General features: G+C 48.6%; 1 protein-coding gene across 4 annotated transcripts in view; it reads right to left on the bottom strand.

Moving 5' to 3' along the window:
* Positions 1–19,154, bottom strand: part of LOC110507983 (protocadherin Fat 3-like) — a 218,454-nt gene that overhangs the window by 8,845 nt on the left and 190,455 nt on the right. For 3 of the 4 annotated variants that reach the window (XM_036965859.1, XM_036965860.1, XM_036965861.1), the window contains exons 14-27: positions 18,556–18,945; positions 18,213–18,427; positions 17,831–17,968; positions 15,990–16,133; positions 15,627–15,824; positions 13,578–14,379; positions 12,631–12,765; positions 12,339–12,496; positions 9,123–9,347; positions 6,955–7,198; positions 3,889–4,042; positions 2,562–2,835; positions 1,787–2,237; positions 1,121–1,234 (exon numbers count right to left, since the gene is read on the bottom strand). In XM_036965859.1, the coding sequence (XP_036821754.1) occupies positions 1,121–1,234; positions 1,787–2,237; positions 2,562–2,835; positions 3,889–4,042; positions 6,955–7,198; positions 9,123–9,347; positions 12,339–12,496; positions 12,631–12,765; positions 13,578–14,379; positions 15,627–15,824; positions 15,990–16,133; positions 17,831–17,968; positions 18,213–18,427; positions 18,556–18,945 (3,642 nt within the window). Of the gene's footprint in view, positions 1–1,120; positions 1,235–1,776; positions 2,238–2,561; positions 2,836–3,888; positions 4,043–6,954; positions 7,199–9,122; positions 9,348–12,338; positions 12,497–12,630; positions 12,766–13,577; positions 14,380–15,626; positions 15,825–15,989; positions 16,134–17,830; positions 17,969–18,212; positions 18,428–18,555; positions 18,946–19,154 lie in introns of those variants that run through there. The other variant, XM_036965862.1, reaches the window with a different exon arrangement.

The raw sequence follows: 19,154 nt of genomic DNA, 5'->3' as shown, positions 1-19,154 counted from the left end.
TTGGTCTGCTGCAAACTGTTCTGTGGCCTGATTGGCTAACATCACAGTCAGCTATGTGAAATGTGATCATATTGACAGTGAAGCGGTTCCATTAATTATGAATGAATGAAGCATCGATGTTGATACATCAACATTGCATTTCAGCTATGTAGTCTAGTACATAGTAGCAGCACCCTATGATGATGTAGATTCACCATGGTGATAGCAGTGATTTTTGCAGGATGATCTGAGTGATCCATGTTGATCCAGAAATAACAACTTATAGGCTATTTCTCTAAGTAAAAATAACTACTACTGACATTCTTCCAGTAGCAAAACTCCACAAAGTCCACAACGACACAACACAAGTTACATAACAATACAAAACACAGATAACACAACACATAAACAACCACCTGAACTGGCTTCTGCCAACAATTGGAGCTGGAGCATCAACGACTATAACCATAGAACGCCACGGAAGAGAACAACATGTTTGAATGCATAATGATGACACAATGACAAGTTAACAAACACAACACAGCTGTGTGGATGGAAGCGTTGTGTAATTCCTCTTAGGTCACCTTGCTGTCTGTCTGCACACTGCACACTCTCTCACTTCCAAATTAAAACACAATTTGACAGGTGTGGAAATTAAAAAGTTAACAAAATACACTAGAATAAAAATGAGAAAAAAACCTCCAGGAATTAACACGGACAAATGATATTAAACACATGTAAACAATAAATCAACACGATTTGGGGACAAATAAACTAACACTGGATGTTAGTGTTTCCTGAAACACTTTTATAACACAGCAGGAGTAAATGCATTTGTTGGAGAGAGGCTTTAGGAAACAATAAAACACAGCATTTACTAATGCTCTTCCCCAAACCACCTCTGACTCCACCCCTTGGTGTTTGCCAATCTAAAGGGACTGTTATTGAAGCAATATGGTCATAGCAATGTGCTTTAGGGAGCTTTGGCCATAACGCTTTCACATCTGGTTCCTCTGAATCTGCTGACATTAAAAGGTTATGAGGGGTTGTTAAGGGTTGTTATCGGACCAGACGGTAGACTAGCTCACTGTCGTTATGGGTGTGGCCAGAAAGAGTTACGAGAAAGGCGGACGTGTCTTACCGTTGTCATCGCAAGAGTCGGACTGGAAGGAGCTCAGTGATTGGACCTCAGAGTTGCTGCCCTTGTTACTCCCTGAGAAACAGGTCATCTCTTCGCCCATATCTACCATTTTACCTGCAGGGAGAGGTCAGAGGTTAGAGGTTAGGAGGGCAGAGGAAGTTGGGAGCAGGCCAGGGAGAGTTGCCCCTTTGCAAGGATAGTCACAGAAGAACACAGGCTCGTTAGTACCAGGGCTGTCTTTGTTGAGGCACACATCACACACACCTCGGCTCCAGTGACAACAATGATGGCACGGAGAGCTAGAAGTACCCCCCACACACACACACACACACACACACACGCACACACACAATCTTATGATTTGGGAATCAAAGCCAGCTCATAATTAGGATGGTCTTGATAAACTGAAAGTGATGCAGTCTGACTATAGTTTAGTGCAATATGAATATGAATGAATATGGAAATGGTACAACAATGCCCTCCCCCCCAAGGGTTCCTGGAAAAGAGAATCACTTGGAGGGATACACATTCACAAACGAACATTTGAAAATATGCATGATTGCACACACACAAGGCAAAAACAAACACGTATGAACAAAGACTATACCACACACAAACAGGTTCAAACGCATTATACTATGCCCCCCCCCACGCACACACACAGACCCTCGTCGCTGTCCCAGGGGCTCTTGCGGATGGAATCACAGTCGGAACGGCAGGGCGAGACAGGTGGTAGGTTGGGTGCCACGCTGCACACCACCAACCCCCTCCTCATCGTGCCTCCCAGAACCCTGGGTGACTCTGGGTGGAAGGTGCTCATCTCATTGTGTTCCACGCCTCTCCCGTCCGCCATCTTCTCCAGCGTGGACCGTGGGTCACCTTGGAAACAGGGTGTGTATGCCATGGGCCTCACAGGCACCTGGGGCGGGCCAATCATTCCGGCTCCTCCCCCTATCACCGTGGAGCACAGCCCCGCTTCGGCGTACAGGTTCAAGGGGTCTCCCGGCATGCAGCGTAGGGTCTTGAACTGAACCCCATTGGCCTTGTTTAACAGAGCTGCTGTTGCTGGATCTTGGACCAGCGTCAAGTTGTTACGGGAGTAGTTCTTCTGGAACACCTGGAGACAAAATATAGTTTTTATTGTATTTCTTGTAAAACAATATATAGTATTACAGATGTAGGATTTTAATTTGAGCCAGTTTGCTGCAGCATGAAAATAATCCTACAGCAACTGAAATGTGAATTAATATGTGGATTACAATTTATGGACATTTTTGTTTTAGGTTGATTAAACATTTCATAAGAGAATATCAAGCCTGAAATTTCAAAGTGGAAATAAAAATTGTTTAGAAGCCTTTTAAACCTCAGATACAAAACAAGTAAAAAAATAATTAAGAAATAAAAACACACAAGAATAAATCAAACAACACAACACAGATACCTTCTTGCGGAAGGCGATGAAGAGGATGATGAGGGTGACGATTACGAAGAGGACAACAGCGATGCCGATCAGTTCTTCTTTCCCTAGCACGGCGTGTCCAGCCTGCATGTCTGGGACCACCACGGGCCGCAGGCCGCAGCGCTGGCCCACAAAGCCCGCCGTGCAGTTACAGTAGAACGAGCCGTGCGTGTTGACGCACACACCGCCATTCTCGCATTCTGCCTCGCCGCCCGTGGCTCTGTCCCGCACACACTCGTTTATATCCTCCTCGCACCTGGAGAGGGTGAATGGAGGAACGTGGGCAGAGGGGTTGTTAAAACTCAGTTTGGTAATTAGTTTGGATAGTTTGACTTACAGATGCCTCTAGAGAAAATACACTCCAAAAATGATCCTTGAAGTAGGTGATTATCAATTCATCAGAATCTTTAATAAACTGTTACATACAGATAGTTTGTGGGTCATTTAATACTTGACTGACTAAAAGTGAGGAAGACTCTCCTTTCATTTGGAGGTGGGAGGAAAGTGATGTAGAGAGGGAGATAGAGGACAGCTCAGGGACTCCTAGTCTCATATGCTCCCTATTAAATAACAACCACACTGAGATTGACTTTCCTGATCTTCCTCATCTGAAATTAAAATGGCTTTGATGATGGAACACAAGCTTCTGGCGTGTGTGTGTGTGTGTTGGTTTGTTTGTTTGTGTGTATGTGTGTGTGTGTTTGTTTGTTTGTTTGTTTGTTTGTTTGTGTGTGTGTTTGTGTGTGTGTGTGTGTGTGTGTGTGTGTGTGTGTGTGTGTGTGTGTGTGTGTGTGTGTGTGTGTGTGTGTGTGTGTGTGTTTCAGCGAGTAAGAAAAGTGTATACATGAGTGAGCTTGTGGCTTTGTATCTTAGCCTGATTTCTAATGTAACAGTGGAACACCCCTAAACCCCCTGGAGAGAAGGAGACAAGCAGAATGAAATGTCATCTTCTTTACTCTTTCAACTCTTTGAGTGAATCTTAAACATGCTGCAGGCAGCTTGGGTCCTATCATTGTTGAGAAAAGCTGGTTTATACTGCCACCTAGTGGGAAGGATGAGGCATTGCGTTCACAGAGGGCTTCATACATACTTTATATATGACATACTTTATATTATATCTACTACTTGGGCTAGTAGGCAGCTGAACTTAAAAGGTGGGTGATTATGTGAGTGAGTGAGTGAGTGAGTGAGTTAAAAGGTGTGGTTGTGTCTGTCATATTCAACTCCATGGGTATGTGTTCAGGACAGGAGTGTGTTGGCGTGTATACTGTATGTTTACAATGTGATCATTAGTGCGATAGTAACTCACGTGGTTCCCTGGAACCCTCTCCTGCAGCTGCAGAGGAAAGCGTTGCCGATGGCTTTGCACACACCACTGTTGAGGCAGGGGTTAGGAACGCAAGCTGTGATCTCTGTCTCACAGCGCCCTCCAGTGTACTGGGGTCTGCAACTACAGGCAAACGCTAATACACAGAGAGAAGAGGCAAAGGGACAGGAAAGGACAGGAATAAAAAGGGAGAGAGAGAGAGAGGACAGAGAGAGTGGGAAGAGAGAGAGAATTGAACATTAGCAGAGAGAGAAAAGAGACAGAGAGTAAAAAGAAAAAAGGAAGGAGAGTAAATGCTTTTACATTTGAGTCATTAAGCAGATGCTCTTACCGGGGGAGACTTACAGTTAGTGCATTAATCTTAAGATAGCTAGGTGGGACAACCACATATCACATTAAGTACATTTAGCCTCAATTATGGGGGGTGTAAAATTAAGTATTCTGCATACAAGTGTAGTAGTGCTATAATTCAACAAAGCAGTCAGACCATCATTGCAGATTCAGAACACACACACACACACACACACACACACACACACACACACACACACACACACACACACACACACACACACACACACACACCATCACACTCTATCACACTCTATCACACTCACAATCCATCACACACACAGGAATGTGTTCAGTGCTGTAGAGACTAGTGTGTGCATTGTTTGAGCTTTGGCGGCGGTGCCAGGGATAGTTGGCATGGGGTTGACGAGAGCTTGCCAGCCTAAACATCAACACACACACACCTCTGGGATATCAAACGGGTACACACACACACCTAGAGGCACATGCAACTGGGAAATCGCACTGACACACACACACAATCACAAACACACACACCTCTAGGAAAATACAGGGAAATGTCACTGTGTTTATCAAAACAGCACAGACAGACACACACGCACACACAGTGGGATACCGGAATACATACACACACACACTCCGATAACCTTTACACAAAGGTCGGGTGTGCCAAAAACAGGGAACCATGACAAGCCCCAGAATGCCGTGCTCTTTTCAGAGTGCTCCACAATGCGAGTGGGGAGACCGGGAAAGACCAACACAGGGGAGCGTTAAGTCACTCTCTCTGTGTTGAGTCTTGGCCTCGATGTGTTAAGTCAGCACATTAAGTCAAGGGGTCACCCTGCTGAGTCCAGGCAGGGAATTTCTATAGAGATGACATTTAACCAGGCTTCCCTATTGACTCCAGTAAAATGCCAACGTCTTGAGCCCTCGCGGTAGTCTGATTTTAAAACGATACGATTTGTTCATGTAGGTCTTTTGAGTTCAGGCAAAAGGAGAAGAGATATGAACAGACAAAAAAACGAAGAGCAACTAGAGAGATATGACGACACAAAGAGAGGAAGATAAGGACAGAGAGAAGGTAACACGATCAGGCAGACAAAAAAAAAAGAGAGAGAGAGAGAGAGAGAGAGAGAGAGAGAGAGAAAACAGAAGTGGTGAAGGAGTCTACTATGAGGATTTTTCACAGTCCCACCTTTGGAAAAAAACAGTGGGTCAAGTTCAGTTTAATTAGGAGTTCATTATGGATTAACAATAGATTAACGTTGATTAACGGGAGATCCAGATCCCTGGAGAGGTTATAGTGTGCCAGCTGGCTCAGGGGCACAGGCGGGCACAGGCTGGCTCAGGGGTACAGGCTGGCTCAGGGGCACAGGCTGGCTCAGGGGCACAAACACACACACACACACACACAATCCATCACACTCTATCACACTCTATCACACTCACAATCCATCACACACACAGGAATGTGTTCAGTGCTGTAGAGACTAGTGTGTGCATTGTTTGAGATCCAGATCCCTGGAGAGGTTATAGTGTGCCAGCTGGCTCAGGGGCACAGGCAGGCACAGGCTGGCTCAGGGGCACAGGCTGGCTCAGGGGCACAGGCTGGCTCAGGGGCACAGGCTGGCTCAGGGGCACAGGCTGGCTCAAGGGTACAGGCTGGCTCAGGGGCACAGGCTGGCTCAGGGGCTCAGGCTGGCTCAGGGGCACAGGCTGGCTCAGGGGCACAGGCTGGCTCAGGGGCACAGGCTGGCTCAGGGGCTCAGGCTGGCTCAGGGGCACAGGCTGGCTCAGGGGCTCAGGCTGGCTCAGGGGCACAGGCTGGCTCAGGGGCACAGGCTGGCTCAGGGGCACAGGCTGGCTCAGGGGCTCAGGCTGGCTCAGGGGCACAGGCTGGCTCAGGGGCTCAGGCTGGCTCAGGGGCACAGGCTGGCTCAGGGGCACAGGCTGGCTCAGGGGCACAGGCTGGCTCAGGGGCACAGGCTGGCTCAGGGGCTCAGGCTGGCTCAGGGGCTCAGGCTGGCTCAGGCTGGCTCAGGGGCTCAGGCTGGCTCAGGGGCACAGGCTGGCTCAGGGGCTCAGGCTGGCTCAGGGGTACAGGCTGGCTCAGGTGCACAGGCTGGCTCAGGGGCTCAGGCTGGCTCAGGGGCACAGGCTGGCTCAGGGGCTCAGGCTGGCTCAGGGGTACAGGCTGGCTCAGGGGCACAGGCTGGCTCAGATCATCATCCATCACCCTGATGACCTCCAAGTAAAACGCTAATCAATCAAACAATCAATCAGGAAATCGGTGTGTGTATTGTGGACACTAATGGTCACCAACCCAGGCTGCTTGTTTCACACACACAACAGAGGAGGCTAGTGGGATGAGCAATAGGAGGACAGGCTCATTTTAATGGCTGGATTGTAATAAATAAAAGGGTATCAAACACATCAAACATATAGACAACCACATTTGACTCTGTTCCATTAATTCCATTTCAGCCATTACAATGAGCCTGTCCTCCCATAGCTTCTCCCACCAGCCTCCACACACACACACACTCACACACACACACACACACACAGACACACACACACACACACAGACACACACACACACACACACACACACACACACACACACACACACACACACACACACACACACACACACACACACACACACACACACACACACACACACACAACCTCTTGTGACCGCATCTATTTCCTATTGCAGTTCCCCAGACTCACCACCGGAGGGCAGGCTGGTGCAGGTGGCTCCGTGGAGGCAGGGCTGTTTCAGGCAGGAGTCGGGGTAGAGAACACAGCCCAGCTTCAGCTCTGTCAGGCCCACCACCTCGGCATAGCGACTCCTCTTGTTCTGCAGTGGCAGCTCGTTGTTGTTGAGCATCACAGAGTCCAGGCAGCCCTGGAAACCATCCGTCACCCGAGGACCCTTCTTGTCTGTCAGGCTGCGAGAGTTAGGAGGCTGGACCTGGGGAAGAGGAGAGACATGAGTGACATCAGATGTATGTATACATACAAACAATCAAACAAATATTGTACTGTATATAAATAGGTATAGCACACAAAACTATAATATCAAACCAGAATACCAAGCTTTTTCATGTTGTTTTCTGAGTATGGAGCAAGTCATGTTAAGACAACAATTTGAAAGACAAAGATTCTGAATACAGTACATTAATTTATACACACACAGGCTGTATTCCTCAGAGCTTCCTATCCAGAGCTTCCTATCCAGAGTTTCCTATCTAATGCTTCCCATCCAGAGCCTCCTATCCAGAGCTTCCTATCCAGAGCTTCCTTTGCAGAGCTTCCTATCTAGAGCTTCCTTTGCAGAGCTTCCTACCAGAGCTTCCCATCCAGAGCTTCCCATCCAGAGCTTCCTATCCAAAGCTTCCTATTTAGAGCTTCCCATCCAGAGCTTCCTATCCAAAGCTTCCTATTTAGAGCTTCCCGTCCAGAGCTTCCCGTCCAGAGCTTCTCATCCAGAGCTTCCTATCCAGAGCTTCCTATCCTGCGTGTTGTGTTCCTCACTCTAACTAGATTAAATTGGTAAGAGCACTATAGAGAAACACTATACTTACACATACAAATCCATAACGCTTGCAGATGCAAAGCACACATCAGCCACGCCCAAACAAACATATCAGTGTCCCTAACACACATCAGCCACGCCCAAACAAACATATCAGTGTCCCTAACACACATCAGCCACGCCCAAACAAACATATCAGTGTCCCTAACACACATCAGCCACGCCCAAACAAACATATCAGTGTCCCTAACACACATCAGCCACGCCCAAACAAACATATCAGTGTCCCTAACACACATCAGCCACGCCCAAACAAACATATCAGTGTCCCTAACACACATCAGCCACGCCCAAACAAACATATCAGTGTCCCTAACACACATCAGCCACGCCCAAACAAACATATCAGTGTCCCTAACACACATCAGCCACGCCCAAACAAACATATCAGTGTCCCTAACACACATCAGCCACGCCCAAACAAACATATCAGTGTCCCTAACACACATCAGCCACGCCCAAACAAACATATCAGTGTCCCTAACACACATCAGCCACGCCCAAACAAACATATCAGTGTCCCTAACACACATCAGCCACGCCCAAACAAACATATCAGTGTCCCTAACACACATCAGCCACGCCCAAACAAACATATCAGTGTCCCTAACACACATCAGCCACGCCCAAACAAACATATCAGTGTCCCTAACACACATCAGCCACGCCCAAACAAACATATCAGTGTCCCTAACACACATCAGCCACGCCCAAACAAACATATCAGTGTCCCTAACACACATCAGCCACGCCCAAACAAACATATCAGTGTCCCTAACACACATCAGCCACGCCCAAACAAACATATCAGTGTCCCTAACACACATCAGCCACGCCCAAACAAACATATCAGTGTCCCTAACACACATCAGCCACGCCCAAACAAACATATCAGTGTCCCTAACACACATCAGCCACGCCCAAACAAACATATCAGTGTCCCTAACACACATACTCACAACCCCCTCCCAACTCTGAAAAAATCTGTCACACGCACACCTACATGTTTGTTTTAGTATCCTTGTGGGGACCAAACAATTCATTTGCATTCAAAATCCTATTTTCTCGAACCCCTAACCCCTAACCCCAAACCCTAACCTAACTCCTAACTCTACTTCTAACCCTAATTGTAACCTTAAACCTAAACCCTGAACGTAAAATAGCCTTTTTCCTTGTGGGGACTGGCGAAATGACCACCATTTTCATTGTTTTACTATCCTTGTGATTTTCTCTGGTCCCCACAAGGATAATAAAACCAAAAACACACACACACACCCCTTCCCCTCCACAGAAAGCCCACCTGTGCTCCAAAGTAGATAGACCCATCAGCCCCTAGTGGTTGGAAGCTTGGTGGTCCTCTCCTCCTCTCCACATAGCTGTCGTCCAGAGACAGACTGGTGAAGTTACGGTTGAGCTCCAGAGTCACCGTGTGCCAGTTCCCATCGTTGATGGGCCTCCCAGAAATACCCAGCATACCAGGGCTGTTCCCACAGTCCAGCTGGAACCACAGTTTACCCTCCTCTAGCTGTCAATCACAACAAGATAGGCAGGATTTAGACCCAGATAAGTGGCTTAGCTTCAGGTAATAACAAGGGTGGATCGTGCTGTGGGTATCCAGACTATCCATGCATGTGTACAGTGTGTGTACCTTAAATATAACACAGTAGGCTGATCACGTCTGTATGATATGTTCAGTATAGTACAGGGATAAGCATGTATAGGTGTGTACCTTAAACAGGGGTCAGCAAGTGTACGTGTGTGTGTGTACCTGTGTGTGTGTGCATGTCGGTACCTTCAGTATAGTGCAGGGGTCAGTGTGTGTGTGGGTACCTTCAGTATAGTGCAGGGGTCAGAGTGTGTGTGGATACCTTCAGTATGGTGCAGAGGTCAGTGTGTGTGGATACCTTCAGAATAGTGCAGGGGTCAGAGTGTGTGTGTGTGTGGGTACCTTCAGTATAGTGCAGGGGTCAGAGTGTGTGTGGATACCTTCAGAATAGTGCAGGGGTCAGTGTGTGTGTGGATACCTTCAGTATAGTGCAGGGGTCAGTGTGTGTGTGGGTACCTTCAGTATAGTGCAGGGGTCAGTGTGTGTGTGGGTACATTCAGTATAGTGCAGGGGTCAGAGTGTGTGTGGATACCTTCAGTATAGTGCAGGGGTCAGTGTGTGTGTGGATACCTTCAGTATAGTGCAGGGGTCAGTGTGTGTGGGTACCTTCAGTATAGTGCAGGGGTCAGTGTGTGTGGATACCTTCAGTATAGTGCAGGGGTCAGTGTGTGTGTGGGTACCTTCAGTATGGTGCAGGGGTCAGAGTGTGTGTGTTGGTACCTTCAGTATAGTGCAGGGGTCAGTGTGTGTGTGGGTACCTTCAGTATGGTGCAGGGGTCAGTGTGTGTGTGGGTACCTTCAGTATGGTGCAGGGGTCAGAGTGTGTGTGGATACCTTCAGTATAGTGCAGGGGTCAGTGTGTGTGGATACCTTCAGTATAGTGCAGGGGTCAGTGTGTGTGGATACCTTCAGTATAGTGCAGGGGTCAGTGTGTGTGGATACCTTCAGTATAGTGCAGGGGTCAGTGTGTGTGGATACCTTCAGTATAGTGCAGAGGTCAGTGTGTGTGGATACCTTCAGTATAGTGCAGGGGTCAGTGTGTGTGGATACCTTCAGTATAGTGCAGGGGTCAGTGTGTGTGGATACCTTCAGTATAGTGCAGGGGTCAGTGTGTGTGGGTACCTTCAGTATAGTGCAGAGGTCAGTGTGTGTGGGTACCTTCAGTATGGTGCAGGGGTCAGTGTGTGTGTGGGTACCTTCAGTATAGTGCAGGGGTCAGTGTGTGTGGGTACCTTCAGTATGGTGCAGGGGTCAGTGTGTGTGGATACCTTCAGAATAGTGCAGGGGTCAGAGTGTGTGTGTGGGTACCTTCAGTATAGTGCAGGGGTCAGTGTGTGTGTGGGTACCTTCAGTATGGTGCAGGGGTCAGAGTGTGTGTGTGGGACCTTCAGTATGGTGCAGGGGTCAGAGTGTGTGTGGGACCTTCAGTATGGTGCAGGGGTCAGAGTGTGTGTGTGTGTGGGACCTTCAGTATGGTGCAGGGGTCAGAGTGTGTGTGTGGGACCTTCAGTATGGTGCAGGGGTCAGTGTGTGTGTGTGGGACCTTCAGTATGGTGCAGGGGTCAGTGTGTGTGTGGGTACCTTCAGTATAGTGCAGGGGTCAGAGTGTGTGTGTGGATACCTTCAGTATAGTGCAGGGGTCAGTGTGTGTGTGGGTACGTTTAGTATGGTGCAGGGGTCAGTGTGTGTGTGTGGGACTTTCAGTATGGTGCAGGGGTCAGTGTGTGTGTGTGGGACCTTCAGTATGGTGCAGGGGTCAGTGTGTGTGGGTACCTTCAGTATGGTGCAGGGGTCAGTGTGTGTGTGGGACCTTCAGTATGGTGCAGGGGTCAGAGTGTGTGGGTACCTTCAGTATGGTGCAGGGGTCAGTGTGTGTGTGGGACCTTCAGTATGGTGCAGGGGTCAGTGTCTGTGTGGGTATCTTCAGTATGGTGCAGGGGTCAGAGTGTGTGTGTGGGTACCTTCAGTATGGTGCAGGGGTCAGAGTGTGTGGGTACCTTCAGTATGGTGCAGGGTTCAGAGTGTGTGTGGGTACCTTCAGTATAGTGCAGGGGTCAGTGTGTGTGGGTACCTTCAGTATGGTGCAGGGGTCAGAGTGTGTGTGTGGGACCTTCAGTATGGTGCAGGGGTCAGTGTGTGTGTGTGGGACCTTCAGTATGGTGCAGGGGTCAGTGTGTGTGTGTGGGACCTTCAGTATGGTGCAGGGGTCAGTGTGTGTGTGGATACCTTCAGTATAGTGCATGGGCCAGTGTGTGTGTGGATACCTTCAGAATAGTGCAGGGGCCAGTGTGTGTGTGGATACCTTCAGAATAGTGCAGGGGTCAGTGTGTGTGTGGGACCTTCAGTATGGTGCAGGGGTCAGAGTGTGTGGGTACCTTCAGTGTGGTGCAGGGGTCAGAGTGTGTGTGTGGGACCTTCAGTATGGTGCAGGGGTCAGAGTGTGTGGGTACCTTCAGTATAGTGCAGGGGTCAGTGTGTGTGGATACCTTCAGTATAGTGCAGGGGTCAGTGTGTGTGTGGGTACCTTCAGTATGGTGCAGGGGTCAGAGTGTGTGTGTGGGTACCTTCAGTATGGTGCAGGGGTCAGTGTGTGTGTGGATACCTTCAGTATGGTGCAGGGGTCAGTGTGTGTGTGTGGGACCTTCAGTATGGTGCAGGGGTCAGTGTGTGTATGGATACCTTCAGTATGGTGCAGGGGTCAGTGTGTGTGTGTGGGACCTTCAGTATGGTGCAGGGGTCAGTGTGTGTGTGGGACCTTCAGTATGGTGCAGGGGTCAGTGTGTGTGTGGATACCTTCAGTATGGTGCAGGGGTCAGTGTGTGTGTGGGTACCTTCAGTATAGTGCAGGGGTCAGAGTGTGTGTGTGGGACCTTCAGTATGGTGCAGGGGTCAGAGTGTGTGTGTGGGTACCTTCAGTATAGTGCAGGGGTCAGAGTGTGTGTACATGATGATTCCTCTGCTCTGTAGAGTTCTGATCCTCAGTCCCAGCTTCATCTCTCCTGTCCTTCCTCCATCAGACACTTTATACTTGATATAGCTGTTCCCTGAGAAACTCAGAGACGTGTGACCTGTACACACACACACACAAAGATATGCAGAGTCAGAGCACATACACACATACACAATTGAACACATTTGGAATTTTCTATTTGCATCCACAAATTACACCACATTTACAAAGGATCCAAACATTCAGAAGCACCTGCACACTCTCCTAGTTTCCCTGGTGGACACTGGCAGGCGTACGGTACTCTGGTGCCCTCTGTGCCCACACACTGCATGTCTCCTGGGCAGGGCTGCTCATCACACAACTCTGAGGCTGGGGAACAGCTACCATCTGATGGAGAGAGAGGAGGGAGAGAGAGAGAGAGAGAGAGAGAGAGAGGGAGGGAGGGAGAGAGATAGTAGAGGAGCGAGAGAGAGAGAGAGAGAGAGAGGGAGGGAGGGAGAGAGATAGTAGAGGAGTGAGAGAGAGGAGAGAGAGAGGAGGGAGGGAGAGAGAGATGTGAGAGGTGAAACAAAGGAGAGAAAGGAAGAGTGAGGGAAATGTGGAGGTAGAAAGAGAGACAGGAGGGGAGAGATTAAGGGATTGAGAGAGAGGGAGGAAGGGGGAAAGGTTAACAACATGAAATAAAAAGAGAAGAGAAGGAGAGGAGAGGGTGTGAAACAGAGTGAGACAGAAGACAGAGGATAGAAGGAGGAAGGGAACGAGAAGCGTGAAACGAGAGAAAGGAAGAAAAGAACAGATGAATAAAGAGAGCAAGAGAGGACAAGTTGATTTAGGGTTATTCAGAGTAGAGGCAGCCAAATCCTCTGTCCCCAGGAGACGTGCTAATCACGTTAGCCACAACATGCTAATTCAATCTACTGGGAGATCTGTCTAATCCCAGGGGTCAGATACACACTCAAGATGCCATCCGCTTTTTATCATTATAGTATTTATACAATCAGACAGAGTGGTTGTTACAGTGCAGATCATGCAGACAGTCAACAATGTCTATGCCTAATGTACAGCTCTCTAAAGGATACTTTGTGACACTCTAGTTTGTGTGTATGTTGCTGTATGAGTATGTGAGTGCATCACAAAGCATATACATTGATATGATACATGGGTGTAGCATAACTGTGGGTGTGGGTGCAGGTCCTCACCAGTGCAGGTGCAGCGGGTGGTCCTGTGGAAGCGTGGCGACACAAAGCTAACCCTGGGTGTGCTGTAGGTGATGAGAGCGTGAGAGTCCAACACAATGCTCTGCTCACATTGGGCCCCACGACACTCAAGCCCAGAACAGTTCTTATCCAAGATGGCCGACACCCTCAACACTTCCTCCAGCTGCCTCCGGGAGGCGCTCAGCTTCTGGGTCAGGTACGCTGCCTTGTAGAACCCTCCCCCAGCCGTCTCCACGGCAACCAGCAGATCCAGCTGGCTGGTCCCGCCCACGGGCTGCAGACTGAGCACATGCAGCGCGTCCTGCTTCTGCGTTGCCGCGGCAACCTTCAGAACTTTCACCACGTTTTTTAGATGTGTTGCCACAAAGTCGTGGGGTTGCACACTCTCAAAACGCACCGTCACCGCCTCGCGCAGCATCTCTGGCGATGCCTGCTCCACATGCACGCTCACAGCCACGGGCACGGCGAAGCGTCCGTCACTCACGCTAGCGTTGAGGGAGTAGCGACCGGCGTCCAGGCCGCCCAGGGCTATGATCTTACCGTCTCTCGGACTGATCTTAAAGAGGGAGCGTTGAGACGGAGGGGCGTGGCCGAAGGTCAGGGCATCGTAGGGGTCTGCGTCAGTGGCGTGCAGCTGGCCGATAACTCCTCCTGGAAACTCGTCCTCCATGGTGATGATGTGGACCTCCAGGGGTAGTGCTACGGGCCGGTGAAGGCTCTCCTCAATCACACGCACAGTCAGGGTAGAAGAGGAGGACAGACGGGGCTTACCTGAGTCCCTTACCTGGAGGTAGGGGGAGGAGGGGAGAAGCAAAGGGTTATCACAGAGCCAATGTAACCCCATGTGTGATTTAGTAACACAGACCTTCCACAAGATAGCTGGTTGAAAGACCTGGTGTTGACACTAACAGGGTTGACACGCTGGTTGTAATACCCGATGTTAACACTAACAGGGTTGACCAGCTGATTATAAGACATGGTGCTAACAGTAACAGGGTAGACCAGCTGATTATAAGACATGGTGTTAACAGTAACAGAGTTGACCAGCTGGTTGTAATACCTGGTGTTAACACTAACAGGGTTGACCAGCTGGTTGTAATACCTGGTGTTAACAGTAACAAGGTTGACCCGCTGGTTATAAGACATGGTGTTAACAGTAACAGGGTTGACCAGGTGGTTGTAAGACATGGTACTAACACTAACAGGGTTGACCAGCTGGTTATAAAACATGGTTCCAACAGTAACAGGGTTGACCAGCTGGTTATAAAACATGGTTCCAACAGTAACAGGGTTGACCAGCTGGTTATAAAACATGGTTCCAACAGTAACAGGGTTGACCAGCTGGTTGTAAGACATGGTGTTAACAGTAACAGGGTTGACCAGCTGGTTATAAGACATGGTGTTAACACTAACAGGGTTGACCAGCTGGTTATAAGACATGGTGCTAACAGTAACAGGGTTGACCAGCTGGTTGTAAGACATGGTGTTAACAGTAACAGGGTTGACCAGCTGGTTATAAGACATGGTGTTAACACTAACAGGGTTGACCAGCTGGTTATAAGACATGGTGTTAACAGTAACAGGGTAGACCAGCTGGTTGTAAGACATGGTGCTAACAGTAACAGGGTTGACCAGCTGGTTATAAGACCTGGTGTTAACAGTAACAGGGTAGACCAGCTGGTTATAAGACCTGGTGTTAACAGTAACAGGGTAGACCAGCTGGTTATAAGACCTGGTGTTAACAGTAACAGGGTTGACCAGCTGGTTATAAGACATGGTGTTAACAGTAACAGGGTTGACCAGCTGGTTATAAGACCTGGTGTTAACAGTAACAGGGTTGACCAGCTGGTTATAAGACCTGGTGTTAACACTAACAGGGTTGACCAGCTGGTTAAAAGACATGGTGTTAACACTAACAGAGTTGACCAGCTGGTTATAAGACCTGGTGTTAACAGTAACAGGGTTGACCAGCTGGTTATAAGACCTGGTGTTAACAGTAACAGTAGAGATGATGTAAAATGGTCTTCTTACCTGGACCTGGATGACATACTCTGTGGCCAAGTCCCTCCTAAAAACCTGATTGGCTAGCAGAGTTCCATCCCACTCCAGTGTAAACTCTCCACCTTCATTCCCTGATAAGATGCGGAACTCAAAGGGTGGGCCGTTATGGGAGGAGTCCTGGTCTATGACGGACAGCTGGAGAATGCTAGTGCCGATGGGCTTATTCTCCTGTGATTGGACAATAGAAGAAGGGAAATGAGATTAGACGGAGTGTGTGTGTGTGCGCTTCTCCTGTAAGAAGGGATATGTGTGTGAATATCTATGTCTATGTGGATGTAAGTGTGTATGAAGTTCATTGGCCATCAGAGCTGTCAATCATGTGAGTAACAGCACCTGTATGACAGTGGTGAGATTGGCCGGGGTGAAAGTAGGCGGGCTGTCGTTGATGTCTGAGATGTCGATGTTGACCATCACCGTTGACGACATGGGCGGAACACCACTGTCCAGAGCCCTGACCGCCAGAGAGTAACCAGACACCTACAGAAGAAAGTTTCCCTTGAAACTTTACGTTGAGAAACATTTTAATCATTTCATTCCTGATAATTATAACAGGATCGACAAAATCAAACGCAGCAATTTCCATGCAAATCAAATTCACCACACATTAACCAATGATGATAAGTCCCTGATCAAATATCCTCTGGATATGCATCCTCATAATTTGGTACCCCTTGAATATCAGGAAACCAAACAAGGATCTAACGGCACTGATTAAGTGTGTTGTGATTGGTTGTGGGCGCATCCTTTGATCCTCTGAAACACACTCCTGTGACTGACACATTCCTGGCGTGTCCTACCAAGCATGCACCCTGGGTTTCTGTCTCTGTCTCTCAGATTCACTCTACACTCTAAGAAAAAAGGGTTCCAAAATAGTTATTCGGCTGTCGACATAGAATAACCCTTTTTGGTTCCATGTAGAACCCTGTGGAAAGAGTTCTATATGGAACCCAAGAAGATTCTACCAGGATTTTTTTTTTTTTTAAATGGTTGTTCTAGGGGGACAGCTGAAGAACCCTTTTAGTTTCTAGATAGTACCTTTTTTAAGAGTGTACCTGAGGGAACACTGTCAAGGCTATCTCAGGTAGACAGTATTTACTAGCTTAGGGAGTGAAGACACACACACATACGCCCACGCAGGCACACACACACACACACACACACACACACACACACACACACACACACACACACACACACCTTATTCCCTACTGTGTGCTTCCACATATTGCTCTGTAATAACAGCCTAACTAAACACAGCAGAAAAAACAACAATAACAACCTCACTCTGAGAAATTAAAAAAGAAACCACAATAAACAACCACAGTGGTGCTCAGGAGAGTCAATGAGAATAACCTATATGGAAATGAGTGTGTGAAGACGCACGCACGCACGCACGCACACACACACACACACACACACACACACACACACACACACACACACACACACACACACACACACACACACACACACACACACACACACACACACACACACACACAAACACACACACACACACACACACACACACACACACACACACACACACACACACACACACACACACACACACACATACACACAAACACACACACACACACACACACACACACACACACACACACACACGCACAGGGCTGAACTCTTTCTGATAACCTCAGCTCCTTCATCCCCCACAAGCCCAGGCGTTCTCTTTGGACTGTGATCAGATACGCTCTCTGCACTATCACGGACCACACTCATGAATTTTTTATGACGGGAATTGGTAGACACACTCAGAAACTCTTCAAGCACTCCAGGGAAGAAAAGAGAGGCAGCTTGGGAAGAGGAGGGATGGGATGCCATGCCCCCATTCTCTAATTAGAGGAAATGGACAACCTCCATGAGAGAAACGGTCAGGAGGAGGTGGCTAGCTGCAGGGGGATGATGACGAGGGTGTTTGTGATGGTGATGTTGCAGTGTGCGTGTCAGAGACAGTTGTTGTAATTAGTGTTCATGTTGTGGTTTTATTGGCTGTAGAGTTGGTTTGTTTGTGTGTGTGTACATGTGTGTGTACATGTGTGTACCTGTGTGCGTGTACCCGTGTGTGTATGTGTGTGTGTGTGTGTGTGTGTGTGTGTGTGTGTGTGTGTGTGTGTGTGTGTGTGTGTGTGTGTGTGTGTGTGTGTGCTCACCGTCTCTCTGTCCAGCTGTTTGTTGACCTTCACCATGCCAGAGAGAGGGTCTATGAAGAACTGGTTCTCTCTGTCACCACTGACGATGGAGTAGAGGATATCACCATTCACCTGACTGTCTACGTCCTCAGCTGTCAGCTTGAGGAGGAGGAGGAGGAGAGGGGGTTAGGCAGGGTCTCTCCAACGCACGCACACACACACAGTAAGATGGTCAGTGTTTCCTAAACGTTTCCTCAAGTACTCCTATCCAGTTCAACTTCAGTTCAGAATGAATCAGGTGTGTTTGTACCAGAAAATGAGTGCAACCCGATTGGGGGCACTGCTGGAGAGGTCAGGGAAACATGGCTGAACCAGTCCAGTTTAAAGAGCCAACTGGACATACCTTGACGACGGACTCTCCGATGGTTGCGTCTTCGGATACGACAGTGGTGTAGACGTCTCGGCTGAACATGGGTGCATTGTCATTGACGTCTGTCAAGTTGATGTTTACCATGGTTACGGCACTTAGGGGCGGGGTTCCACCGTCTCTGGCCTCCACAGTAAGGAAGTAGTCTTTACACGTCTCAAAGTCCAGAGGCTTGGACACTGAGATGGCACCTGGTACACAGAGAGAGAGTTCAACAGGGAGGTAGATTCCTACTTCTAACACCATGTACAAGTCTGTAACACAAATTTGCTAACAAAGACATAAATTGACACTTGATATTCTGCATATGGGAACTCACCAGTGAGGGGGTGTATGTGGAACTTTCCATGCTCGTTGCCTGAGCGGATACTATAGGTGATCTCAGCGTTGGTTCCAATGTCCTTACTGGCTGCGTACACTCTCAGCACCTCCGTCCCTAACCCCACGTCCTCTGGCACGGTGGCGAGGTGGTCACGCCGCTCAAACACCGGCGGGTTGTCATTAATGTCCAGGACCGTGACGGTTACGTTGACCAGGGAGGACAGGCGGACCGGAGAGCCCTGGTCGGACGCTCTGACCGTGATCATGTAGGATGGTTGCTGTTCGCGGTCTAGTGTACGTTCCAGCACAACGATACCGGAGGACTTGTCGATGGAGAAGAAGCCGCCGGCAGAGTTGGCCAGAGAATAGACCACCTTACGACTGACACCTGGAGAGAGGGTGGAAAGGAGGGAAGGATGCTAGAACAGTCTTTCATAAATCAATGATTTCATTTATTGATTGCCATCTGTGTGCATGTGTGTTTTGAAAGTTGAGATGTAGAGATATCAGAAAGCAGACAGAGAGAGAGAGAGAGAAAGAAAGAGACAGAAAAGAGAGAGAAATAGACAGAAAAGAGAGAGAGAAAGAGACAGAAAA

The sequence above is a fragment of the Oncorhynchus mykiss genome, chromosome 27 (genome assembly GCF_013265735.2).
Source record: "Oncorhynchus mykiss isolate Arlee chromosome 27, USDA_OmykA_1.1, whole genome shotgun sequence".
Classification (NCBI taxonomy): Eukaryota; Metazoa; Chordata; class Actinopteri; order Salmoniformes; family Salmonidae; genus Oncorhynchus; species Oncorhynchus mykiss.
This window is presented reverse-complemented; position numbering and strand designations above follow the sequence as displayed.